The 26090-nt window shown below is 48.2% G+C and overlaps 10 protein-coding genes across 10 annotated transcripts; 5 read left to right on the forward strand and 5 right to left on the reverse strand.

The window, feature by feature from the left end:
* Positions 1 to 293: 293 nt before the first annotated feature.
* ABOM_010024 (uncharacterized protein) lies at positions 294 to 1248 on the forward strand (the record flags this gene model as incomplete). The annotated part of the gene is made up of 5 exons (XM_022537152.1): positions 294 to 737; positions 811 to 836; positions 897 to 991; positions 1053 to 1110; positions 1176 to 1248. Coding segments are annotated over 5 exons (696 nt in total), but the record flags the coding sequence as incomplete, so codon positions are not given.
* Positions 1249 to 1633: 385 nt separating this feature from the next.
* Positions 1634 to 3945, reverse strand: ABOM_010025 (putative choline transporter Hnm1; the record flags this gene model as incomplete). Its single annotated transcript, XM_022537153.1, has 13 exons — positions 1634 to 1791; positions 1897 to 2081; positions 2146 to 2277; positions 2329 to 2386; positions 2444 to 2656; positions 2718 to 2745; positions 2801 to 2824; positions 2872 to 3059; positions 3113 to 3301; positions 3359 to 3535; positions 3590 to 3640; positions 3700 to 3780; positions 3837 to 3945. The coding sequence occupies 13 exons, from the start codon at positions 3943 to 3945 to the stop codon at positions 1634 to 1636; spliced, it is 1593 nt and encodes a 530-aa protein (XP_022384601.1).
* A 1509-nt stretch (positions 3946 to 5454) lies between these two features.
* On the reverse strand, positions 5455 to 7045 carry ABOM_010026 (sn-1,2-diacylglycerol cholinephosphotransferase; the record flags this gene model as incomplete). Its single annotated transcript, XM_022537154.1, has 6 exons — positions 5455 to 6367; positions 6415 to 6492; positions 6544 to 6587; positions 6650 to 6775; positions 6846 to 6949; positions 7018 to 7045. The coding sequence occupies 6 exons, from the start codon at positions 7043 to 7045 to the stop codon at positions 5455 to 5457; spliced, it is 1293 nt and encodes a 430-aa protein (XP_022384602.1).
* A 692-nt stretch (positions 7046 to 7737) lies between these two features.
* ABOM_010027 (transcription initiation factor TFIID subunit TAF2) lies at positions 7738 to 11707 on the forward strand (the record flags this gene model as incomplete). Its single annotated transcript, XM_022537155.1, has 5 exons — positions 7738 to 10062; positions 10113 to 10481; positions 10535 to 10751; positions 10817 to 11325; positions 11384 to 11707. The coding sequence occupies 5 exons, from the start codon at positions 7738 to 7740 to the stop codon at positions 11705 to 11707; spliced, it is 3744 nt and encodes a 1247-aa protein (XP_022384603.1).
* A 480-nt stretch (positions 11708 to 12187) lies between these two features.
* ABOM_010028 (putative small nuclear ribonucleoprotein SmG) lies at positions 12188 to 12738 on the reverse strand (the record flags this gene model as incomplete). Its single annotated transcript, XM_022537156.1, has 5 exons — positions 12188 to 12214; positions 12278 to 12310; positions 12364 to 12438; positions 12568 to 12639; positions 12709 to 12738. 5 exons carry the CDS (start codon positions 12736 to 12738, stop codon positions 12188 to 12190), a joined length of 237 nt encoding a protein of 78 aa, XP_022384608.1.
* A 235-nt stretch (positions 12739 to 12973) lies between these two features.
* On the forward strand, positions 12974 to 14242 carry ABOM_010029 (uncharacterized protein; the record flags this gene model as incomplete). The annotated part of the gene is made up of 2 exons (XM_022537157.1): positions 12974 to 13049; positions 13116 to 14242. 2 exons carry the CDS (start codon positions 12974 to 12976, stop codon positions 14240 to 14242), a joined length of 1203 nt encoding a protein of 400 aa, XP_022384609.1.
* A 629-nt stretch (positions 14243 to 14871) lies between these two features.
* ABOM_010030 (uncharacterized protein) lies at positions 14872 to 16417 on the forward strand (the record flags this gene model as incomplete). Its single annotated transcript, XM_022537158.1, has 4 exons — positions 14872 to 15099; positions 15169 to 15450; positions 15513 to 16260; positions 16317 to 16417. 4 exons carry the CDS (start codon positions 14872 to 14874, stop codon positions 16415 to 16417), a joined length of 1359 nt encoding a protein of 452 aa, XP_022384623.1.
* A 3301-nt stretch (positions 16418 to 19718) lies between these two features.
* Positions 19719 to 21146, forward strand: ABOM_010031 (uncharacterized protein; the record flags this gene model as incomplete). The annotated part of the gene is made up of 2 exons (XM_022537159.1): positions 19719 to 20861; positions 20922 to 21146. The coding sequence occupies 2 exons, from the start codon at positions 19719 to 19721 to the stop codon at positions 21144 to 21146; spliced, it is 1368 nt and encodes a 455-aa protein (XP_022384622.1).
* Positions 21147 to 21563: 417 nt separating this feature from the next.
* On the reverse strand, positions 21564 to 22675 carry ABOM_010032 (putative bis(5'-nucleosyl)-tetraphosphatase; the record flags this gene model as incomplete). The annotated part of the gene is made up of 2 exons (XM_022537160.1): positions 21564 to 22478; positions 22550 to 22675. 2 exons carry the CDS (start codon positions 22673 to 22675, stop codon positions 21564 to 21566), a joined length of 1041 nt encoding a protein of 346 aa, XP_022384621.1.
* Positions 22676 to 23173: 498 nt separating this feature from the next.
* Positions 23174 to 25148, reverse strand: zfpA (putative C2H2 finger domain protein; the record flags this gene model as incomplete). Its single annotated transcript, XM_022537161.1, has 2 exons — positions 23174 to 24579; positions 24656 to 25148. 2 exons carry the CDS (start codon positions 25146 to 25148, stop codon positions 23174 to 23176), a joined length of 1899 nt encoding a protein of 632 aa, XP_022384620.1.
* Between the last annotated feature and the right edge of the window lie 942 nt (positions 25149 to 26090).

Consider the following 26090-nt stretch of genomic DNA (forward strand, 5'->3'; position numbering starts at 1 on the left):
ACATCAGAAACCCCCTCAGATCTTATCAGCCACTGACTTGTGAACCACTTCCAACGTCTGTTCAAATCCCCCCCCCCCCCGCACTCTACAAAACTCCGACCGAAACACACAGGCCTCTGCGGCGCCAGCAAACTTCGCTAGTCAGATTCGGGTTGTAGTAGAACCACGTTACTTGTTATCAGGCGGCATCCTTGCTTGACTTGCCTCCGCCACTGGCCGTGAGGTTGCATTCCCGACTTATATTTAGAACGTTCCGCGACGGTCAATTTTCCATTCATTGTTCGTCCTGCTAGATATCTAAATGGATGGAGCGAGCGAATGAGGAGACGAGCCTGGTGCCTCGCCCGCAGCCGCTGCCATCCCCTCCACTGCATCCCTCGACAGCAACCTCCAGGGTCTCAGACACTGATGCGCTCGTGACGACCTCCCTTGCCAACGGTGTCAGCGTTGGCAATGGCGCCGTCTTCCCGCACGTTCGCAATGGTGCCCCCAAAGATCGCCCGGTCTCCGGCATAGTTCCGCCGTACTGGAGTCACCACCGGAATGCATCCCGTACCTCTCAGATCTCTCTCGAACAGCCCGCCATCACCCTCGAAGACCACACAGAGGATCCAGATTCGGAGACGAGCCGCGGACTATGGGCCAGGAGTGTATCTGTAGATGATCATGTTGTCGTCCAGGGGAAGTCCGGTATAGGCGCATATGTGGTGTGGAGCTGCACCATACAAACCCTTGAGGTGCGCATTTCCTTCTCGTCTATCGCATCTCGTGGCCTTCGTAAGGATATTCTGGTTCTAACGGCTATTGTAGGGTGGTCCCATAAACGTTCGGATGAGGTATGAAGCATGGTCATCCAAGCCTTCACCAGGATCTGCCGCTAATGTCTCATAATCCAGGTATTCTGAATTCGATGACTTGAGACAAAAGCTGGTATCCTCATTTCCGCACGCGAAGAACGCCCTACCAGCTCTACCACCGAAGAGTATTCTCTGTATGTCTCGCCTACACGTTTACCGCCGCATATCTCGGCTTCGCTAACACGAGTGCTCTAGTCAAATTCCGCCCAGCATTCCTCGAATCTCGACGGGTCGGGCTGGAATACTTCTTGAAGTAAGTTCATTGCATACTACGTACTCGTATCGCATTGTTTCAGGCTGACACGCCGTTCTCACCAGCTGTGTTCTTCTTAATCCTGAATTTTCTAGCTCGCCGGTCGTGAAAGACTTTCTATTTGGCCGCATATGCTAATTGCACGTCGACTGTACTAACAGAATCATGATGTTACGCCTATCTATATATTACCCGGAGTGAATGGGCCTCTGGGGAAACAATAATACTTGTACTTTAGCATGGCTAGATGCCATGCTCCACCACTTATACAGATACGTTCTTCCATCATTGCATGCTTATAAAGCAATGTCGCTTCGGTTTCATTCGTTTCATTCTATTACTTGACGATTACTGTTGCCAGTCTTTGTAAGCATGATTCCACCGTCATTATCGTCGCAGCTCCCTCGTTAAGAGCAAAGGAATAAAAAGAAAAAAAAGAGAGAGAAGAAGGACCAGCCGCAGCGAACTCCAAGGCCGAAGAAGAAAAGCAACACGTAAAGAACTAGCACGAGTATTGTCTTCATCACAGGTTCTTGCTATCCACCCTAACCATCACGTTATTACTCTCCTCCCTTGCCTTTTGCATAGTCTTCGAGTACCGTTTGCCAGCGATCAGCCACCACAGGAGCTCGATGATGATGAATCCGCCAACACAAACGCATGTGTAGTTCATGTTTGAGGCTGTAGGTATGTTAGTATTCTCCGTGTCAAACGTAATTCACATTAAATAAGATCTTGTATATGAGGGACAGGAGACGAAAGAAAAGTAAGTGAAAACCGACGTACCGGTCACGGGCATATAAAACGGAAAACTGAAGAAGACAATGGCAAAGACGAGCCAAATAACAGTAACAACGTTGACAGCCATGCCTGCAATATGCGGTAGGCGAAAAGGGCCGTGATGCATCGTGCGGCGATTCAGCACGACATTAGTGAAGATGGGCACAAGATATGCGAGATTGTTAATAGTCCTGAGGTATATGTTAGCCCGCATGTGTTATCTCGAAGTGTCCGAGGAGGACAATAACAACGTACGTTGCAGAGCTAAGCATGGAGTTGAAGGCAGTGGTAGATCCCAGATAGATACAACCCAGAAGGCTTACAATCACTGCCACACACATTTGTGCATTCACGGGGACCCCGAATCGAGGGTTGACATGGGCCCAGCTGAGATAGTCAGTGTCTTATCCAGCAGGCTGTAGTTGTTGCTCTACTTACACCTTAGAGAACGGAAGGCCATCGTCACGAGCAAAAGCCCAAAGCATTCTTCCAGTGCCTGCGAAGCCATATAATTAGGAAACATATAAACATTTGAGCTTAGTAGGTGTCATACTGAGCTGAGAGCCAATCATGCAAGGTCCAATAGCAATCCATAGAAGGAATGTCAGTGCGAAAGCGCCTCCACGGCTCTGTGTTGCTTGACCAAAGATCGCTGCAAGTGGTAGACCCGTTGGACTGTCTGCCAGGCTCGACCAGTCTTGCACCGAGAACATGAGGCTGAGCAGGTAAGAAAGTCCAGTAATGAAGGCAATGATGAGGGTGCACGCTGTTGCGGTAAATCGGTCAGCTCCTTGCGGCGAGCTAGACTGGGGATGCTCGAGACAGACCTAGGGCCAAAGGTGCATTACGCCCGGGCTGAACGAAATATTAGCTATTACTGTCTTCTGTTGCAATAAAAATGCTCACGTACGTTTGGCATCTCCTCGGTGATATGCTGCAGCCACGTTAGCAATGCGTCAGGAACGAGGGGTTAATGCGTACTGTAATGCCATCCAATCCGCCGAGAGCAAATAGCGGATTCACCAAGCCTGTGATGAAACAGATAACATTGCTTTCCCAACCTGTGTTGTTCATCCAGGTTCGAAAAACAAACTTACTATCATTATGGGTTGGTGCTGTCGCAGCCACTGTGACCGTGATGACAAACCATGCTAGCTGGAGGTATACCACTGTCTCTTCCCGTTAGCAAGCCCCTCATCATTGCTGCCCTAGCTCAGCTTACAGGCAAACTTATTGATCCTTGGAATGAAGCGGTTTCCAAACATAACCACTGCAGATGTCAATACATTCAAGACCTGATATGCAACAAAGGTCATCCAGGGTTGAAGCTTAATGTCATCGTGATACAACGCAATTAGGGCCATGAAGTTTGAGGCATAGACCAGGTTTGTTGATGCCGCCGTGAAAATCCCTGTAGAGTAGTTAGCACAGCCTCTAGCCAGAACTAACAGTAGTGTTATCGTCTCACATCCAAAGACTGTAGAACAGCCGGTCAGGAAGCTCAAGAGACTGTTATAGCGCTTTGGGGCAATAGCTGCGATCCAGTGGTACATTCCACCTTCGACTGGGTAAGCCGAGACGAATTCAGCTAACGACGTGCCCAAGAAACACTGGAGGATAAAAACAAGGATGAATCCGTAGATAACTAGCTTGGTCAGTAATATAGCCCTGGTTTACTCTATCCAGGAGTAGACTATACGAGCACCGGGCCCACCAGCGTTGATGGACGTGATCAAGCCAAGTCCCAGCCCTACCAGCTCACAGTATCAGCAATGATTGACCGACCGCACATATTGATAGCCAACTTACCAGTCCAGGAGATGGTACAGTTAGCAGCCAGTCCAATTAAGCTCCAAACAGAGAAATGGCGCTTCAGTTCCTGTTTGTGACCTGGCAAACAATAAGCATGCACACTAATTTTGTTGTGATTGGAAAAGGTAATATACCCATCTGGGCCAAACGCAGCTCGTCTGCATCTTGGACTTGGATAACTGCAGACTCTCTGCTGTCTGGCGCTTTCATGCCAGGAACAGAAGTATCTGTAGACCTGTACATACTCTCCACGGGTGGGCACGAGCGCTCTATGTGAGTTCTACTGGCTAGACGTATGCAAGGATAGTAAGGGCGATTGGAGCAATTTCTTCAATAGAAAATAAACAGGAGGTATAGTTAGTGACACACCATGCGAAGGTATCTTGTCAGTAACACAGGGATGAGGTTGACCGTGAATAAGGGAGGGTGTCGGGTACTTTCACTCCTCCAAGTACTACTAGTAGTAATAGTAGTAATAGTAGTAATAGTAGTACTAGTACTAGTAGGAGCATAGTTAGCCAAATGAGAGCCGGTGATTTCTACTAAGCCGGAGAACTTCCCAGTTCACCGGATTTACCGGTCAGATCACCGGGGAAGGCCGGGCGGTGATCACAGATGGCAATGTAACACTGCATCGGTGTCATCAACTAGTAATACTGATGGTAGTTAGACATCATACTACCTGTCACTATCTACCGGTGTATCGGCTTTATCTCCCTAGCAGACGCTTATGTGGCCTATCGGAGCAGCTACAGAGAGTCATTGGCTTGCAATGCAAGGGACCCGACATTGAAATGATATGAAGTGGAGGTAGCATATCAGCCCTGAGACCGACGTTGATATCGACTAGCATATGGAGTGGAAGCTCGCCCGCACTACCTACTTCAACAACGTGATGAATTTACATGATGACTTCGCGGCATTAATTCGGTTGGTAGCTTGTTAATTCCAACTACATTTAAAAACGAAAGGAAGAAACGAAAACCAAGGAGAAAGAAAGGGATAGAGAGGAGGGCCGAAAGGAGGGGAAGTGGGGGAAGGAAGGGAACAAAAAGATATAGAAACAAAAAACTGGTCCCGGAGAGGCTCGAACTCTCGACTTCTGAGTTATTAGCTCAGCACTCTAACCGACTGAGTTACGGGACCTGTTGTTTGGTTGGGTCTCAATTTTAGGCAATATAGAGCACGGTAGTAAGAACCTTCGACCTGGTAAATAAACCTGAGTTCCACCATCCGAGCCAGGCGGGAGAGCTCCAGTGAAGGCCTTAACCCTACAACATCTTACACATGGTCATGGGAAGAACAGTATTCAAGGCACACATCTATGGACATTAATATTATACTATCTAACTATATACCATCAGAAGCTTTGCATCCATAACCTGTCTTCATAATCACTCTTGCGGGAGCCATCCACAGAGGTCGTAAGTTCATAAGTTGCGCCAGTGGCATATCCATAGAGGCCATTAGAAACGTAATCACAGAAAGTATATATAGTTGAGAAGACAAGCTAGACCAAGTCAGGCTACAGTAGCCTGGCCCCTGGCTCTTGATGTTGCGAGGCCTGGGCCTCTAGAAAACACCTCGGATCCCGCCTCAATCCATATGCACCATTGGCCGAGCCGGGAAGCCCTGTCATGATTGACCGTCGGAACAAAATAGCCCGAGAGCGTGCTGATCAGAACGAACTTGGGATAAACAAATATCTGGTCAGCTACGCCAAACGTAACCAGCCCATGTTAAAGAAACTATTCAATGACTTTTATAGCGCCCAGCGTTAGTGTCACCACCAGTATTGGCATCCTCGAAATGTGTCTCACCAATGTCACGGTAAGCCTGCTCTCGGGCTGCCGACTTGTCGCGCCGAATCGTCAAACAATTAATTCCCAAGAAAGTCGTGATCCGGTTGATAACCAAGAATGCCCAGTACATATAGATTGCAAAGGCAAAGAGGAGATAAACCCGCAGATACAGGAGCTCCACCCATGCGCTCAACCCGGGAAGACCAATCCAGGGCAAGTTCACTAAAATAGCACCACCAACCAGAGGAGTTTGCAGGACAGTCCAATGAGGGAATGGCTGTCTCAGCAGATGCGCAAGAATGATCTTGGTAGTCATCCGTCCAAAGACGAATGAGATTGTCCAACAGTACAGCACCAAGCGGTTATCAGCCAATATGCTCGAATAAGGAGAGAAGAGCCAAGCCATATTGCATCCAGTGAAGACGATCATTGGTACCCACTCCTTGAATATTGGGGATATGGGGAGATTCTGTTTCCTTCTTGAAGAAATGACGTTGTAGACACAACCAGGCAAATGCCCCAAGAAGAATGATGAGATAAGGAGAGGAATCCAAAGGTCTTTCACGGAGTTGTTTCCAAAGATCTGGGGGATGTTCAAGAACTCGACGATCGGCCGAGACCATATTTCAGGACCATACCAGCCTGATGCCACCATCAAACCAATTGCGATCAGAAGACCCTCAGTAGGGCCGTTGAAGTAGCCGAGGTAGAGTGTATGTGTATGATAGGTCTCCCAGGTGGAGAAATACATCGCGAGGCAAGGAACAAGAGCTGTCCAGGCGCCTAGATTCGTGGAGCCAAAGCCCAACGCGGCAGTCTCCAGTAGACTAGCAAGCGTACAATTCAAGGAGTCGATTCCGTGACTGTTACATGTTAGCAACTGCCCGTTATTCCCAAAATGCTCACTCACTCAAACAGCTCCCCCAACCCACTAGACGTTCCTGTTCTCCGAGCTTGTTTGCCATCAACGTTATCCAGCGTGGAGTACCTTTGGTATGTGAGATAAGACCAGTCAATAATATCGGTTCTTAATGCTTACATCCACATGCCGAAAGCAAAGCTGTAATATAACCAGGAGGGACCCTATCATCGACAAGGCTTAGTGCTGGGCGAGAAATTGGTAAGCAGGCCGGTTGTTTGCTTACAGGTCCCACAAGATCAGGCATCAACATCTCTATGAGCATCACATTTCCGACAATGAACATAAAACCCAATAAGGTTACCATGTTCGGAGCTATCCACATCGGTAAGACTTCGACAAACGCATTCCACTAAAGAGCAAAGGCCATTGTTAGACAAGAGTCTCACGGCGAGTATCGCGTAAGGTGAAGGATATCGTACGTAGTGCTTCAAGACATATCTAGAGATGAAGGACTTGTCCACACTCTGGTACTTGTAGCTTTTGAGCGGCGCCAGAGCCTCGTCGGAGAGCGAGTCTTGGTTCGCTAAGTACGATATAAAGAATCAGCCAAAAAAAAAGACTTCATGCCTGATATAGAACCAGGGAACGAACCTTGGATCCTCTCGAAAATTGCGTTCATTTTGCTTCGGATTCCGCCAATGGAATGGTATATCAGTACTTCAGCAAATTGTATCGTATGATTGGGTTTAGTTCATCGCGCTATGAAGTAGGAGATACAACGACAATTGAAGGATGAGGGGTTGAACCAAAATCTGCGGTGCTTTATAACAAACACATAGGAAAACGATCCTTAAAATCCCCTGAGGAAAAAGAGTGGAACGAAAAGGGACCCCAAGAGGATCGGCGGGCGTTCCATCCGCGGATCACAATTTATCACGTGCTGGGCGGGCTGGTCTGTGAGCTCCGCAGCTTTCGACGCAACAACGCGACATGAGAAACAGAGTGAAAGTTGGAGGTTGATGAAGAGCCCTGTGGCTTTTTCTTCTTGCGTTTCACGCTCATTACTGTTTGGTAATAGAAAAGTTTCTTCCTATTTCTAGGTGTCATAACTTCTGAGTAAACGTCGTTTTCCTTCAGCTGTCTTTTGAATAACTCTCATCTATCAACCACTTCAGGCCGTTGTTCCCCGCTGCTAAAGCTTCAACTACCGCATACGAACTTCTTCGCATCAACGATTCATATTATTCATCATCTCAGTGTCGACTGAAAGCGCTATACTAGAGGTTTTAGAGTTGCTCCTTGAGCTTGGACATGACGGTAGAGGAACAGGGAAGCGCTCGCGGCGCAGTGCACGACTGAGTACTCTGCGCAATGCCTGGCGTCGTCGATGCCCCTGCCGGCTCTGCCTGGCAGGGACTGGGCTATACCGTTGCGCACCAGAAGGTTGAGCTGGAGCTAGACTTTGCAAATAAGAGCCTTAAGGGAAAAACTGAAATTACGATCCATCCACACTACAAGGAGCTCCGTGTCATTCGATTAAATTTCCGACAGGGCGAGATTAGGCGCTTGAATGTCTGTGGAAAGATACCGTCAATGAAATATGCGGATCCCTACGAGTCGCTACAACTGTACGGTCCTCATTATCATCAACGACTTGCTTCGAAAATAGATGGCTTGCTTAAGTCCCCGCCGGAGCCCGACCTGCTTGTGTCGGTCCCAAAGAGCGTTAGGATTGAAGAACTTGATCCTTTCTCGGTTGAGGCCCAAGACCAAATGGCGCTCCGTGCAACTGGCGCTGCCGACGATTCTGAAGGCCCTTTGAGCTCCAAAGCGCCAGATACTACGCTTCCGCGGTTCACGGCATTGACGGTCAACATCGATTTCACTATTGACAATATAAAGGATGGGTTGCAGTTCGTGGGAGTCGAGAATGGGGACAGACGTTATCCACATGCCTTTACAACAAACTCGCTTGGATATGGGGCCGGTTGCCCTCTTTTCCCTTGTGTTGACGACCCTTCGTCACGTTGCACCTGGGAACTTTCTATCAAATGCCCCTGTTCGTTAGGGGATGTGTTTGACCGCAAACCCCGCGATCCATCCGGCTCCGACGCTTCTGGACGCCCTAAACCGACGTCGAATTTTGGTCGATACATATCTCCGGATGATGAAGCCTTGGACCTACTTGTGGTTTGTTCTGGTGATATGACAGATGAGATTATTGATCCGAAAGATACCAGCAAGAAGACAGTATCCTTCGCATGTACCTCGCCGCTCTCTGCCCAGCAAGTTGGATTTGCTGTTGGCCCGTTCGAATATGTCAACCTTGCACATTTCCGGGAGAGCGACCAAGATGAGCAGCTTGGCCAGAATGCCATTCCTTTGCATGCTTTTTGCCTTCCCGGGCGAGGTGATGAACTCAGGAACACCTGCTTTCCGATGGCGAAGGCGATCGACTTCTTCTCCTTATCATATGGGTCGTATCCATTTTCAAGTTACAAAATGTGCTTTGTAGATGATACGCCCGAGGAGACGTTGTCGACAGCGTGCTTGTCAATTTGCAGCAGTCATCTCCTATTTCCTGAAGATATTATCGATCCGATGTACGACGCGACCCGTGCTCTAGTTTACGGCCTTGCGTCTCAGTGGATCGGTGTAAACATCGTTCCAAAGGCGTCAACTGATACTTGGGTCACAGTAGGCGTCGCGTGGTTCATCACAGATACGTTTATGAGGAAGCTTTGTGGGAATAATGAACATCGCTTTCGACTAAAACAGATGTCTGATAGAGTGTGCGAGTTGGATTATGAGCGTCCCTCGATATTTGACATGGGAAATATACTCCAACTTGACTCCTCCGAGATTGATTTCATAGCGCTTAAGGCCCCTCTTGTGCTTTTCATCCTCGACCGAAGGCTTACGAAAGCTAGTGGGAAGGCCACAATGTCCCGCATCATTTCTCGGCTTTTTCTCAATGCTCGAATGGGCGATATCCCGAACGGGGCGGTATCCACTATGCTTTTTCAAAAGACCTGTGAACGACTAGGCCATGCGAAACTGGACTCATTCTTTCAGCAATGGGTCTTTGGTGCTGGGTGTCCCCGCTTTCAGGCTACACAGAGGTTCAATAAAAAGAAGCTTGTAGTGGAAATGATGATAAAACAAGTGCAATCAGAACAGCCCAGCACACGTGACCTGGACAGGAATACATTTATGCGCGACGTCAAGGAGGAGATTCGGGGTATCTATGCCGGTGTTGTTCAGCCGGTTTTTACCGGCTCCATGACGATTAGAATCCACGAAGCTGATGGCACACCTTATGAACATATTGTCGAGATTAAAGAAGGTGTCACCAAATTCGATATCCCTTATAACACCAAATACAAGCGTTTGAAGCGGAACAAAAGGCAGAAAGAACGGGCCGCTGCTGCTTCGGGGGGTGATCCTAATGCAGAAGCACAAGAGGATGTCTTGCTTTATTGCTTGGGCGATGTACTCCAGAGTGAGGAAGAAATCCAAGAGTGGAAGCTGGCTGATTGGAGCAAGGAAGACGAGGAGCGAATGGGCCAGGAGTCTTACGAATGGATTCGCATGGACGCGGATTTCGAGTGGATTTGCAAGCTTTCTTTGGTGATGCCAGGTTATATGTACCTTTCGCAGCTCCAACAAGATCGAGATGTGATAGCCCAATTAGAGGTTAGTTGAATCGTCGCTGCCTTGAGAGCTTACGTTGACAAACATACCAGTCTCTACAATATATGGCAGCCCAAAGAGAACACCCGTTGATTTCCACGATTTTTGTTCGAACCCTAATGGACCGAAGGTACTTCTACGGAATCCGTGTGGCCGCAGCAAAGGCCTTAATTAAGCATGCCAAGGAAGAAATTAACTGGCTGGGGCTATTCCACCTGGAACGAGCGTTCCAGGAATTATTCTGTCTGCCAGGATCACCCATGACCCGCTCAAATGACTTTTCCGATAGGGCTGCTTATGTGCTTCAATTGGTTATCCCAGATGCTATCTCGAAAGTAAGAGATAACAATGGGAAAACACCGATGCGCGTGAAGCGTTTTCTTTATGACAAGCTGCGGTTTAATGATAATTCCAACAACGAGGTGGGTTAAAGCACATCTCCTTGGCCCTAGTTCTAAGCTCATGTCATTTCTAGTATTCGGATAACTATTATGTCGCGACACTTATGCAGTCGCTTTGTCACGCGATGCTAGGCAAAGTTGAGTCTCGCCCCCATGATCTGGATGATTTCGACATGGAGGGGGTCCTTGAGTCTCAGGCTGAAGAGAGATTGGAGAAAGACGCCATTGCCGAAATTGATAGATATCGAAGAATGGATGAGTGGTCCAGCTCGTACCAGAACCTCTATTCTCGTACTACACTACGCTGTCAGATGCAGCTCATGCAAGCCAAAATAACGGAGTTGGATATAATGCAGTTCCTGCCTTATACCCGGCCGGCACTTATGACCTCCTTCGCTTGGAGGCGTTTGAGTGTCTTGTGGAGACCGATATTTTCCAGAGCCCTGAACTCTTAAGATGGTTCGTTTTTACCATGTCGAGCGACTCTTCTTCTTGGCTTCGACGGCGGCTTCATTACCTGTTTGGCAAGGCGCTTGCTCCTGTGGCTTTTGGTCGTGAATCAGGCGATAAGACCGCGGCTTCCGGGGACGGCTTAATCATTGAACAAGAATCTTCCACCGAGGTCCGCCAGGCAGATCTCGCGCGGAGGCAGACAGTCCCTGGAGCCATAGAGGCACTTAAAGGTGAACTCAAAGGCGACCAACTCCTCAAGGAGTCATTATGGGCTGCGTGCAACTCTCCGTGCATTGGCATCCTGGAACTTTCCGAGTTTACTGATCTCTGCCGCATCTTGTATGACCCGACCACTAGCAGGATGGTTGCATTGAAGTATCCGCGGTATTGGCAAGTGAAGAATCTCGGCAAGGTGAGTTATACTGCATCATGTCCAGACCATCTTGCAACAACGCTAATATATCCTTTAGGGACGTCTGCATTTCACTCGCTCCAGCAAATTCCGCACCTCACTTCCATCAAAAGACGCAAATCCTGCAAAACGCAAACGAGAAGAACCGGGCATGCTCCCCCCTGCTCCTCGCATCACATTCAAGCAGTCAAAGCTTGGTCCAAGTACCCCGTCAGCACATCCAAGTCCACGTCCGCAGCCGATCACCAAGCTGCAAATTCCGAATCGATCTTCCCCCGTACCTCAAGCGCCATCCAGGACACCCGCCACTCCAACCACCCCATCTACTCCGGGGGGTGGAGGGTTCAAATTAAAATTAAAATTTGGCCAGAAGCCAAAATAAATTAATGTGTTTCTTTTTATCATTCTTCAGTCATGTACCTTATACTATTATTTTTTCCTTATTCCTCTATTTTGGAGGGAGGCTGGTAAAGGAGGCTTATGGCGCGAGGGTGGAATGAATATCGTTTCTCGATTTTATTTTCTAAGATTTCTCCATCTATTCCCCTGTTCCGGTTTTCTTTCTCAAATGCGCGTCTGGTTTGCCGGTTTCATGCCCATTTGATGCGGTATTCTCGAGCCATGTTATGAATGATGTCTTGCATAGCAATCATCAGGCTGTGTCGTCAAAGATTATGTCTCTCGATAAGATATACCAAGGGAACCCCTGAATTTGATCCCTCAAATATTGAAACTGCAATTTGATCGTAAACATGCTTGAGATGAAATCGAAGTGCCTTCGATCGTTCCAAAGAGAGCAACCGACCCGTAAACTCCGTACTGCATTAAATTAATCCCACGATGAAGGTATCCAGCGTTTCCTTTATTTGTCGCTTATACGTTCCAAAGCCTGTGTAGTGATCGCTTGCATTAGCCATATTCAAAACTGTGGGTATGCAGCAAATATACTAACCTCGAGCATGACGACCGAGTTACCGCGAATGACCTGCACAGGATGATTAGTTACAAACTCCCACCGTGATAAGTCTCCAAACGTACCACCATGCCACATGCGACCTTCTCTCCGCCCTGCTTCTCTTCGAAAGCCTCGTCAAGCACGATGTTCATGAAAACCTGTGTCATATAACCGTCAGATCCCACTCTATATAACCTCACTGGTCTCCTGATATCAACGCTTTCGCATTCGGGGCCGCCCAGTGAAAGGTCCGCAGTAATAAAAGAGTTCGGATGGTCTCAACGTACATCGTAACCTCTCAGGATACCAATGACTTTGCGGTTGCCGTTCAGTTGGCAAAATACCCGCTTTTCCATGTACTAGTCAAACAACTCCGTCAGCTCCTTTTCTGTCCGAAACAACAAGTAAATGTGAGTCGCAAGGTATACCTTCTTCAACTCGGGCTGAGCTTGAGGCATCTTGGCTAGTGAGTTCTGGTGTATATCCCGCCGTAATGTCGAGGTCAGTCGCGCGGCGGAACTTTTGAGACACAGCAGTGGGATTAAAGCTGTGTCGGAGAAATGTTCTTCCTGGCACCTTCCAAAGATGCGCGGAGCTCAGATTGACGCAACTATTGAAACAACGCACACTTCCCTGCGATAAGCAATATATCTACCAGGAATATCAAAGTGTTGCTAATACAAAATTCTTATTATGAGTTCCAAGTTTGCGAACCGCAGAAAACCCCGCAAGATTGGCGGGGACGATGAAGAGGATGACGGCGAACAAGGTCAGTAGTTTCTGCGCAACACGAACCCAAAACGCTTCCCTAGATTGAGTAGCTGACAAGCCGTAGATATTGGGCCAGTTGTCAAGCGCCCTATGTCCTCTAAAACGAAACTAAAATCCAAAACGCGCCTATCGTTCAACCCCGGAGAAACTTCAATGGCTGAAGATGGCGAACAGGAAAGTGAAGTGGTAGTACCGAAACGGCAAGGACTTGGGAGGCGAGCAGCGGAAAATAGTGCTTTACAGAGGTCACTCACGCCATCGGGATCAGGTGGCCAGCTTCCACTCAGAATTGGCCCAGAACAAGATCGGCCAAGTTATAGCAATGAATATTTGAAGGAGCTTCGAAATTCAACGCCTTCGACACCAAAGAATACCACCGATGACGATCAAGAGAAGACTATTGATGTTGCAGCAAAGTTTGGCGAGGTTATGAAAGTCACGGCGCCGGCCGCCATTCCTAGCGAAACGGAGATTAGAGAGAAAAAAGAAAGAAGAGCACGCTTGGCCAAAGAACAGCAGTATGGAATCTCAACAGAGAAGGACTTTATCTCACTGGATGATACTATGGAGGATGAAGATTGGGGCTCGAAAAATGCAAAAGAGGATCTAAAGGACACTCGGCTTATTCGGGATGACGAGGATTTCGCAGAAGGCTTCGACGAGTTTGTGGAAGATGGCCGCATAACGCTGGGGAGGAAGGCTGAGCGCGAGAGGGTCAAAAAGCAGCGTGAAGAAATGCGAGAGCTCATTGAAGATGCCGAAGGGGTCTCGGACGAGGACGAGTCGGATTTGGAAGAAAAGGCGGCTTACGAAGCCGCCCAAACAAAGGCTGCCATGGGCCACGGCGGCAAAGACTATACAGATCGACCAAAGACTCCTCCCAAAATGACTTCCCTACCACGCCTATCAACCTGTCTTGACCGTTTACGCACAACTTTGGCCGTCATGGAAAAGTCGAAAACCCAGATGATTGATCGAATGGAAGAACTGAGAAAGGAAAAGGCCGATATAGCTGTGCGAGAAGTAGAGATCCAGGCTTTAATCAAAGAAGCTGGGGATAACTACGAGAAACTCAAACAAGAAGCTGGGCGCACTCCTGGCTCGGACGAGGATTCTGCTGCCGAGAGAGGATTGGAGAGTATCGGCCATTCCATGGCAGTATCAACCGGAAACTCCGAGGACGAGTCGTGATTCATCCCGGTCAGGCATATATGCACCTGCCTCTCTGGATTGCTTACCTGCTTCTTAGGAAAGGTTCGACATCACCCGTCGTTCTTTCCGGCGTATCGAAAGGATTGTTTGAAATGACACCAGCCTGGTTTAAGACCTATTTATGATACCCAACACTCTAGACTTCACTTACCAATCGACTAGTTCTTAACTGTTTCATCTAATCCATTTGACGATGATGCGAATGCCTTTCTTCTATTTTCAACCGCTACGTAGGACTTCGCATACTGGTGAAATTGCACAGTGAGTCAAACCAGGAGCTTCCTGATATATATGCCTGGCTCATGACAAACTGCAGCCGGCGAGAATCCATACCGTTTATTGAGACCCCTATTGATCGGAACCATGGAACACGCCTCCACAGGCATTTCGATGCTACTCCTATTGAACTATTCTTTGACTTGTTTTTCGTGGCGAATCTCTCTACCTTTACTGCTACGCATGAAATTCACAATGTAGAAGCCTTAGGAGCTTACATAGGCTTTCTTGGGGTGATTTGGTTCACGTGGCTTCAGGTTACTCTATTCGATATCAGATTCGCCAGGGACTCGATTTTCGAACGAACTTGCAAGGCAATACAACTAGCAGCTATGGTTGGTTTTGCATCTGCAGGCACGCGATTTACCACCCGTGTTAAAGACGAAAATGTTTGGGTCTTTCAATCACTGAGTATCTTTCTCGGCGGAAGTCGAATCTTACTGGCTTTGCAATATACGGTCAACAATGTCGTCTTCATTCGGAAACAAATGAAGCCTGCTGCCAAAGGGGTCTCCATCATCGCCGCGACGCTGTTTGTCTCAAGCTTAATCTATCTGGGGGTATGCTTACCGCACAGGCAAATAATGACTATTATTGAAGCCACATGCATAGTCTGACCTGTTGGATAGATGTTTTATATCTTCGGGGTGCAGGACGGGATCCGTTCCTATATATGGACCGTTTGGTTTGCTTTGTTCGGGCTAGAGATGTGGGTTATAATGAGAGTATCTTGTGTGACACCCGGAATTGGGCTCCAAGATACCCACTTGAATGTAAGGATGGGTCTCCTTACACTAATCATCATTGGCGAAGGGGTCATATCAGTCACCAGAATTGTGAATAGGACTGTGCGGCCGGGGGGCTGGACTAAGTGGTCGTTTGTTCACATTCTAGGAGTCACTACTAATGTGGTATGGGGTCTCAGAGATTCGATCTATTATCCCTTTCGGGGTTGCTAACGCCTCGGGAGTAGTACTTTCTGTGGCAAGCGTATTACGATCTCTCACCAAGGGGCATACTTGGCAAATATTCCCAGCAGCTATGGGCCCAGCTCCATTTTCCCTTTCATGTGGCCCTAGTACTCCTTCTTGAAGGATCGCAGATCCTTGCTTTGACCCTAGACATTACCTTGAAGCTCACGTACCTCGAGGAAACTATCATGTTTGCTTGCGAGGAACCACGGCCCAGACCCGGAATAGCCATTGGTCTCCTTCGGAACACCATTGAGGACATGGAGATTAATTACAGCCGCGGCGCAATAAAAGAAAAGATGGCCATCGACGCAATCTTGGAGGATTTGCCAAACCACCCCTTGTGCCCGGGAGAGAAGGTGATTGGTTTCTTCATCACCAACGACCACCTCAATGACCTTGTGGGTAATGTTACTGCCGCTCTGTTTTCCAGTATGGGGATCATACCTTCGGAGGAGACAAACATAGGGCAGTTGACTAGTTCGCAGTTGCTGAGGTTGTACATGGAGCTACTAGGGTTTGTCTACATATATTTTTTCGTCGTTGCATCACTGGTAATGTTTCTTTTTGCCGCTTTTGCATTGTTATCTCGTCGCCACAACTTCTGCACTAGTATTGGAATAACGACCCGCATCATCCTGGGGGTGCTCTTGGCGAGCTTAGTGTCTTTCGTCAGGAATTTTGGGCTTGCGTACGATTTCATGACATCTCCAACGATATTATACGCATTCACCTTTGTTCTTTTGACAGGTGGGCCGTTCACCTTTGACTAGCTTCTGTTAATTTCTCTGTTCTGATTGTCACAGTGTCCGGCATTGACCGACTCTTAGACTTCTATGAGAGCCACCATGAGACCAATGTGAATCTGGAGGATGCAGGGAAGCGTAGTCATTCCGATACGTCCTAGCCCCGGGCTTCTCACGGACCGCTTCCTATCATGGCTCCATTTATAAATGCGTCGAATAGTCAGCCATGGAGATCTACACGCAAACGAAACGCCCGACTGCAAGTGTATCACATGAGATCATGCAGTAGGGCATCCTTCGTCCCATAGAGAAGGAGAGAAGCTGAATCAACGAATCCAGTGGTATACTTTGCCACCTCTATTTTTGCGCGATTAGTGTGTCCTTATATTACCCGTTTCCTCTTGCCTTTTCTTTCGGTGTAGGATCTTTTCAAATGATTATATAATTCTGTCCCGAACAGCCTCAAGAATCCCAACCTCCATAGGAATCGATAATGGGCACAGGCCCAGGACAGATTTTCATCAAATCTCTCATCACCTGCAACAGATGCGAGGAAGGATCGATGTACTGTAGTACACTGTGTGTCCTATAGATACCACCACAACTCGGGATGGAAAATTAGCGCCACACATGGTAGTAGTTTGTTCCTTTTACTGGTAGTACACCAGCGTCCCTTGACTCCAGTCGTACTGACAAAGGAAACCCCATTGAGAGATTAAATCTGGTCGGGATGTTTTTTTCACCATGTAACACCGTTGTTGGGATATGAGGCTATGAGGGTGTGTAGTGCAATGCCGTGGTTCAATTAGGGTTAGTTTTGGCACTGCCCTCCGTTCATTTTTATTTTATTCCCCTGAATTAATCTACTTGTTAATATTCACGAGAAGGAAAGATGAAACAGAATAGTAATTTGGCATTGCATATTATAGCAAAACATTAAAGCATCTGTCTATCTTTTGTTTTCCTTTTTCCCTTTTTTTTTTTTCTACGATCATGGCAGATCGAGCTTACAATGATGTTTCTGATGCTACCCCGGCCCGTTCCTTCCGGTTTGTATAAATGTATCTAGACCCCCGGAACCAAACGCTTGGGAACCCGAACTGCGTTTAAAAATTCTTCTTTTCCAGGTTCCCCAGGAGACTGGATCTTAGATAAGAAGGTACTTTTGACATTTTTCCTTTTTGGGGAGTGGTAATGTTGACCTTTATGTTGCATGGAGTGTGAGAAAGGAAGGGGTTCGGGGATGGTGCGCGGGGTGGGTGAGGCTACACTACATAAACAACATGGGCCAAAAATGATAAGTGGACGGTGTGCCTGGGACAAAGCCAAGGGGTCCTGGAGAAGGGAAATACGCATCATGTGGGGAGAGAAGTTCTGGGCCTCTCTCTTTCTCTCTCTGGTATGGGGTATTTTTTTTTCCCTCTTCTACTTTTCTTTTTGTTAAATGAGGGAAGGTTCTCTTGTGTACCATTTGCTAAATTTCGCTGGGGAGATGTGGGCTTGAGGTACTTTGGCTGTGTACGTGACTGTGTAGCGGGTACTGCAAGATTTCGATCCGAGAGAAGGAATGGGATAGTAGAGAACCGCTATTGTTCCAGGTCGAGGACGTGAAAACAAACCGATTGGTTTGCATAGTGGTAGGTTATGAAACCAGAGGCAGTGGTTCAATGAAATTAAGGAATTTGCATATGCGGGAGTAGCCTAAATGTACCTGAGGGTCGTACTTCTGCCCTAGAATCCCTTCTTCGCCATGTCTAGCCATAGATTTATCTCTTGTGGATAGAGCTGAAGTGACCTGCATATGCACATTACCCATGACTGGTACCCACACCGTCAATAGTTGGACCACGCTCAGAGAAAGAAGGAAGAAAAGGCAGGGCCCGAAAGTCTAGAAACGTGCTCAAAAGGGTGGAGCAAACGTCACTTCTATAGACCCAACGGCGCCACCGTTGTTCTTGCCGATCATTTCTTTGAGCCCAACAGATGTTTCGGGTTCTAAGCCCCATAGGTGGCGATATGCGGTCATCGCTGAAGGTGGCATGGGGAAGTTGATATGAACAAAGCCTTATGTGGGTACCCGGGCATGCATCTACACATTGCCAGTAAAAACTGCCACATCCACCTGATAAACAGAGAGTCACGAAATCTTCTTTTGTTTTTCCTGCATGCGTTCCCGACGCTCCTTTGCCTCGCATTTCGCCTCTTGCACCACAAATGATTTCTCGATTGGGCCGATTGGCTACCCGCGAGGTCGAGATTGAGACTCATCGATTGATCACCTAGTAAAGTATTGCAGGGTGACCGTTGTAAACTTAGTTCTTCCCTTCACGATTGGTGGCACCCATTCTTATTTTCCGGCACTAGATGAACCATAGGCCATCGGCCGTCATTATCTAGCCCAAGATCGGGGGGCAATATACTCTAAAGAGAGCAAGGAATGTTTTCGCATCAGGGAAGGGGTAGCAGAAGGCTTGATAGAGATTGTCAGCCATTTCAGGGGGTTTAACATAGAGATCTTACAAAAAGAGACAGCTGATCTCGGTGGTAGTATACAAGAGCTCAAGCTGATCTTGTTTTTCTATGCTGTTGTTGGGCATCGCCTTTTCTTGTCTCAGAGACGTTGGCAACCTATTGCTTCTCTAGTCAATTTTGGGTGCGACATAACTTTGGGCAAGAGCATCCCAAGAGTGCCCTCCACCAGTCAGGTTACTTGACCAGTGAGAGGAAGTTTCTGCTGGGTGGGAGAGTCTGAGACATCACGGCGACCACTTGGAATCTCTGTACCGTGGCCTATAGGAGGAAAAAGGTCTCGTGTCCAGCCTATAGCTATCAGCATAGGACAAATCGGTTTACTTTTCGCTTCCGAGCTGGCCTCCTTTTTGCTTGTTTTGTTTCATATCCCTGAGTTCCCGAGCCATAGGTTCCAGAGCAAATCTTGTCGGCGATTAAGACACCACGGTCAGCTTCAAGCGACCCTTGTGCTGAGGCCTCGAAAACTCGCCCAGGATAGTTGGAGTATGTTAGTTGATTGTGAAAACCAATCGAACCCTCCCCATATTTCTCCGAGTGCTAGATGGGCTAATGATCGCTGCAGGTGTAATTAGACTAGCAACGTGCATCACTCAGCAGCACCATTTCCTGTACGCTCTCCGGTCAGTCTTGACTCGAATCATGAATGACAGAAGCGGTGAAGTGGCTGTCAGCAATAGTTATTTGTCTCGTTTTAAGACGATGGTTCACGTTCATGTTGATCCAGTTAAGCGAAAAACAAGACTAGCCTTCGACAAAGACCTCGTTTCTCCTGATTTGGCTTCAAGTCATTCCCTCATTCATAATTTCGAGGGTGTTTTCCCGACTAATTTCTGTGCCCCGCAAACTGAATCAATATTGTGTTCCAGAGAAGCCACCGAGAGTCAGGAATCCCAAATGCACCACTGGCTAGAACCCAATGGCTGCCATTCAATGGGCCCTGATGACATAGCAAACAAAACTTTGATGGCCCATGGGGCTATGAGAAACGATCTTGGCTGCTGGCCTGAAACTCTTACGTCAACAGATTTCGAGGAAAGTAAGGTGCAATTTCATGGTTGTCGAGTTCAGTCATCGTCGCAAATCCAAGGCTCGTTCATACGAAGCGTTGGCGAGATATCCATACCTCATACTCATGGCCAGCAGACACAAAACGCTGCGCATTCCGGCAACCAAGAGTTAACAGTCGGAGAAAAGGTCGAGACTAATAATGTCATATTTGGTATAGCTCATCCAATCCCCCGGCTGCCTATCTCATATATGAACAGCAGTTTCTCATCCCCTTCCGGGCCTGGGCCTGAATCCGTGGCAATATCACCCTTCAGCACGCCTGATAAGTCACACGAACCTTTGTTCATTGACAACAAAGCTCCAACCCAAGAATGGACAACTAGCGGAGTCGATTCATCTGAGCTTTTCCTAACGTCATCGGGAAATAGATCTGTACCTATTGTCAACTACTTCACTCCAGTTAGCGGACCTTCTACGCCGCCTCCTTGGTCCACTTCCGGAGTTCGAACAGCCTGGAATGTGCAACAACATAGCACTAGTCGTGGGGATGCCTTCTGGGTCGACATTCCATGTGGGCTGAGCATGAATGGGCTTGGTGGCCACGTTGAAGAGGACTTCGATCATGCTCCCACTGTCAACGGCGACCTTCATAGTTCGCCACTGCAGGAAAACGCCTGTCAATATTATGCGCAGCCAAATACGGCCCGCTGCCAAAGCAAAGTCGGGCACGTTAGCATCTCCCTTGTCAACGAACGACCCTCAGAGAGCCCAACGCAGCCCTACCATGATAGCCCTTGTATACACCACTTGATGCATCCAACCGTTGCAACTAACAGAGGATACATTCTCCGGGGCCAGCGAGTTAGTAAGCAAACGGCCTGTCACAGCAACGGCAACGGCAGAGACGCGTTCCTGGTGGAATGTAAGCTACGCGGGCTCTCTTACAAGGACATCAAGAGAATTGGTGGCTTCAAAGAAGCCGAGTCAACACTCCGGGGAAGATTTCGGACGCTCACGAAATCCAAAGAACAGCGAGTGAGGAAACCTCAGTGGCAAGAGAAAGATGTCAGTGCCTCCCAATGGTGCTCATGGCAGGCTCCATTACTGATACTGATGAGTCTGTAGATAAGCCTGCTGTGCCAGGCAGTCAAGGCCTGCATGGAAGACGACAAGCAAGTCCGTAGTGGTAACGGGCCTAGCTGCCAATCTCCGACTACCAGTCAGCCGCCCAAGGTATCCTGGAAGAGGGTAGCCCAATATATTTGGCTTCATGGCGGCTCATATCACTTTGGAAATGCCACTTGCAAGAAGAAGTGGTGCGACATACACGGTGTGAAGCTCTGGAATTGATCTCCGGTATGTAATGCCCAGAAAGTTCTTCGATGGGTGCATAGATGAAGGAAGTGCAAACGGCCTTTTCTGGTAGCGTTTGACTATATCCACATGACGAGCCTAGGTTTACTGTGGCCCTTTGCTTGCCATCTCTTTCCAACTTGGATTGTCCATTGTTTACTTTGATACAAGAGGCTTATTAGCAGTATCTGTTGTGTTTGGGCTGGTTTGGCTAGCCTTTACCCAACTTCTTTTGTTTTTACCTCCGTCCGCTCTCTTCTAATAGTGTAATTTCAACTGCTTAAGTCACTGTAGGACATTGGCCTGAAGGCTGTACGGTTTCTTTCTCCATTGTATGGCTTCGTATAAATGCTTCTTGTCCCAAAGCACTCCTGATTAAGAAGGAATGCTATGAGGATGATTGAGACATAGAATTCAAAGTAGAGAGAGTTCGCGCATATCTGGGTGAGAATACCCAATTGTCGTCAGTATCTCTTTAAGGGAATCCGGGTTACGACGTAGCTCGTCCCATTCGGCCTCAGCTTTTACCATGAGCGTGCCAGCAAGGATTGTACCATTCAAGGCCACGATGCCAGCCCCAGAGACCTCCGCCGACGTTGCACTGTCGACTGGGATTTGAGCGCTTTCACTTCTCCTCGGACAGATCATCATCACTGAATCAGTCATTGCTAGATTGTAGCTGATAGCAGCTGGGCCACTGGTCGTCGGGGAGGAACCTCCCACACTGCCCTGTGCAGCTGCTAACGCTGCTCTATACAGGGACAGGTAAATGTGATGTAGGGTGTCCGCAGAGGGGTTCGAGGGCAACGGAAGGGCAAAATGTGCAAACGGTACTTGGGCCCATCGCAAGAATTTAGAACCGGGGCTTGTTGGTTGACTTGAAACTGCATCGATCAAGGGCTGCCAGCTCCCCGAGTCACTTTGAGACATGGCTTCGACGGGTAAGAACTGTAAATGCCTATGGGGCTGACTCGCTCCGCTCTCGTTGCCGGAGTTAAAAAAGGCAAAAAGTCGCTTGGAGGTCGCGCTGTTTGCCTTGTTCTCCTCACTCCATGCTTTGAGGCAAGAATAAGCCGCATCCAAGTCCTCCTTCTCCAGGATATCTGTTTGAAGTCTCCATTCCTTTGTGGCTAGGATAAAATGATTGGGAATTACGGGGAATTTGTTGAGGACTAGTATATGAGTTGGATTCTCTCGGGGTATCTGAGCGATTAAGAGCTCTGGGGACGGGTCCTGGAAAGGGTCGAATTTGGGCTTCGTAGTGGGCTTTTCAGTGTTTGGAGCTCCCGATGGCTTATTTGCAAGGGCAGGGCAATACCGAAGTTGATACTAAGATAGAGGAGAATGATAGTTAGCATTGACCTTGGTAGGGGAAGATTCAAAGAGGGAAGGGTACGGACCGGGATCCCTGCAGTCTGAATAGTGGTCAGGTGTGTCTGAGAGAATAGAAGGTGACCAGATCCTTTAGCAGCTGTGAAGCGCTTGGATACGAGGGCTGGGAGACTTTCTGACAAGCCTAATTGCATGTTGTTAATGACTGGTTCTGAATCTGTTGCGAGGTTGAAAACAGGCTGCGGCAGATGGAGCGGAAGGCCGGGGGGGGGGGGGGCATGTGAGCGGGCAGAAACGAGGCTAAAGTCCGATTGGCGTCATCCGATTCTTGGATAGTACCAGTGAAGCTTATATTGAACGATTCATCAACTACACGCAAGTCAAGTGTTTGAAGAGAAAATATTTGTATAGTCACACTGAACTTGGAGATCAGTGTGAGATGACTTAATTAATGTTGATAAATAAAAGCTTTTTGTTTTTTCCATCTTGTTCTCCTTGAACTCCGCAGGTCCAGCCAGCCAGAGATAAGGATTAATATATCATATAAGTACAGAGTTGGGAAGATGGAACCCAGTATATCCAAAAGGAAACAACAACAGAGAATGGTATCACACTAGCCAGGCATAAGAAATATCGCTAACATCATGCCACGTATGCAAAACAAGAGCCGAACTCAAGAAACTGAAGAGTGTTTAAGCCATAAGCTCACCAAAATCTACCTCTCCTTCATAAGGATGGGACAGACTGGCCATCGGCATGGCCGGTGGCCCAATCATCTGAGAAGAGGGTCCATCTAGCCAAGGACCCCGTTCTTCAGCAGTAGCACTCAGGATGCCTTCTGCGCGCTTCAAAGTTTGAACGTCCAAATCGGTCACATATGCCTCTCGATTAGTGCCGTCGCCAGTGCCACCAGGAAGCTTTACACGAACTTCATGCTCGTTTTTGAGCATCATTTCATCCTTCAACAGACGGCGTTGGCCATCAAACACACACAGAACGCGCTTTCTTATGTTGATGTTGCTTCTGGGGCAACCCCAGGATTGGGGGTAGCGATCACGGTTATTCCGTCGCTTCGAGGAGATTGGGCGCTTGGTAACAGCGCTGTTTCCCAGTGTGACACGGGCGGAAGTACTTGCGCTGCCTCGACTGGCTTTCATAGCACTGTTGGCGGAACGCCGGAGAGACAGAACCTCATTTGAATCGTCTTCATCGTCGTCAAATTCATCATCATATCGATAAACGGTACCAGCCGTGTCGAGCAGCTTATGCTTCTCCATGGTTTTCTTCACCTCCTCGTCCGAGTCAACTTCAGCCAGGCATCTTTGGTTGACAGCCTCACTGGGTTGCTCCTTTTGCACCACTCGGAGAACACAGTCGTCCAAGTGCTCGTAGAATTCCTGAGCGTTGTCGAAGGTGTCAGGGCATGTCGAGCACTTGACAGTCGCATCGTGGCGATACCCTGTGATAGCCTTGTTAGACGCAGCTGGGCTCTTCTTCCGGCAATTTGGCGGTGTTTGCTCCACGCCATGTACTGAAGTCAAGTGACGCTTGAAAACATCTGCTCTATTGAAGCTTTTTTCCGCCGGTGAGCCAGATCCTGGACAGAAGCCGCAGACCATGGTTCCTTTGTAATGGATGAGAGTATGGCGATTTTTGTCATATTTACGGGCAAAGCCCTTGATATGATATTCGCAGTTAACAATAGGGCATTTCTCGGGCCTCTCCGACCGATGGGTTAGCAAATGGGCCTTCAAATCTTTGAAGACGCGTCCGCAGTCAGGGTGGGGGCACCGTCCCTTCTCCTTGGTTTCATCATCAAGATCCGCGTTGCTAGCAGCCGGACTCAGCTGTGAGCGACGGGAGAGCTCGGAGGAGATGGAGGACCTCCGGTCATTGATCAAAGGGGAAGATGTCGGGATGTGGTTTAGCTGCTGTGCAATTGCCTGCTTCGTATGGCACTCCTCGGCTTGGGGAAGATAGGGAAGCTCGGGGGATTGAGGATGGAACCCAGGATAGCCGTAGTTCGGTTGCTCAGGGTATGGCATAGACGATTGAGGAATGTTCGTTTGGGGTTGTAATGTCTCAATCAAAGAAGGGTCTGTTGTTATTAATGCACTCGTCAGCGATCTACCACAGCATGATTGGGATTGGGGGGGTGATGCAATTCAGCTTACCAACATAGTTATCTGAGTTCTTCTTGGAATAGAACCCTTCCATGTCCAGTGAGTTCCCAATGTATTCATTGGGGAAGAGGTCACTCATGACCGCAGCCGGTAGCCCCAGGCCGTGATTCGTGTCTACCCAATTCTCGTGAATAGCTGGGGCAGTTCCTGAGTAGGGGGAGCCTATAGCGGAAGACGAAGCACTTGCGATTGAAGGACCAGAGGCCGTAGAAAGACTGGGCATGTAAGGTTCGGAATGTGAGATTGGGATTGAGGGTGGAGTAGCCGGCATCGGCGGGAAGCTGGTCACTTTATTGGTATCGGAATATGCATCAATCGACGGGGTATCATAATGAGACGACTGGGGCAGACGTGAGGAATTAGGAGCTTGTCCGAAGCCACTCAGGTCCACATGAAAGGTAAAGGGTTCGGTCAAAGCGGGATCCATGGTGAAATGCTGGAAGTATGGAGTCTGCTGCTGTCTCGACGGTTCGAATGCCAACATTTCGCTTTCAATGTTATATTGTGGAGGAAAGAGGACAAAGTCGGGATGATCACTGTGGGCTTGCATGCCCGCTTTTGGTTCAAGGGTCGGTTGTTGTCAATATGTGGGGATTGGAATGCGAGGGTTGAGATCGCTATTAGTGTTAATCGTCAGCCACCATTACAATTCCGTTCTTCACTGAAGGGAGACCTCGCAAGCGATGGATTGAGTTTCAGAGGAACGGGCCGCACGGGAAAACATACGATCTTTCCAACGGGCCAACAATGGGGTATCAAGGGTCTGCTGAGTAGTTCCAAGAGATTGCGTAGTCTAAATCCAGGAGAGGAACAGTCGTGATGCGAGGCAATGGCTCAGGAAGCAGAGGATTGTATCGGTTTGGATGGGCACGGCAATACTTTGCAACTTCCCGATTGGGAAAGACAATGGAGCAGTAATAGACAATGATATACAGAAGATGAAAGCAGTCGACCCGAGTCAGGCAAGGAATCAAGGCCCTTGCTTCCCAAAGTAAGTGAGGATGACGAAGGACGATGGAGAGTACGAGATGCTTTTGTATCACACTCTCAAGGAATTCAACCAGAAGGGTTCCCGTACTGAGAGGGGAATGAGAGGCCTGCAGAACAAAAGAAGGACGGAGAGAGGGGAGCAAAAGCATTGTTAAATGTTATGTGATTGCTGGCCCTATGAACCATCTAGGATTCGCAAGTGGATTGGACTAGACCAGGATTGACTAACTACGAGCGAACTAAACTAAACAACGCTAAAGAAACCCATCCAGACTACTGGAGGTGGAACGCGCAGCAGAAAGACAGGGGAGTCATCTCTAGCGGCGCGACAGGTGTGGGTGCGTGTGGGCGGATGATGTCGATGATGATGGTGGTTGAAATGTGGGGCGCCAGAAGAACTAAAATAAAAATATAAAATATGTAATAAATTAAAAAA

The sequence above is a fragment of the Aspergillus bombycis genome (genome assembly GCF_001792695.1).
Source record: "Aspergillus bombycis strain NRRL26010 chromosome Unknown contig00127, whole genome shotgun sequence".
In the NCBI taxonomy this organism is placed as follows: Eukaryota; Fungi; Ascomycota; class Eurotiomycetes; order Eurotiales; family Aspergillaceae; genus Aspergillus; species Aspergillus bombycis.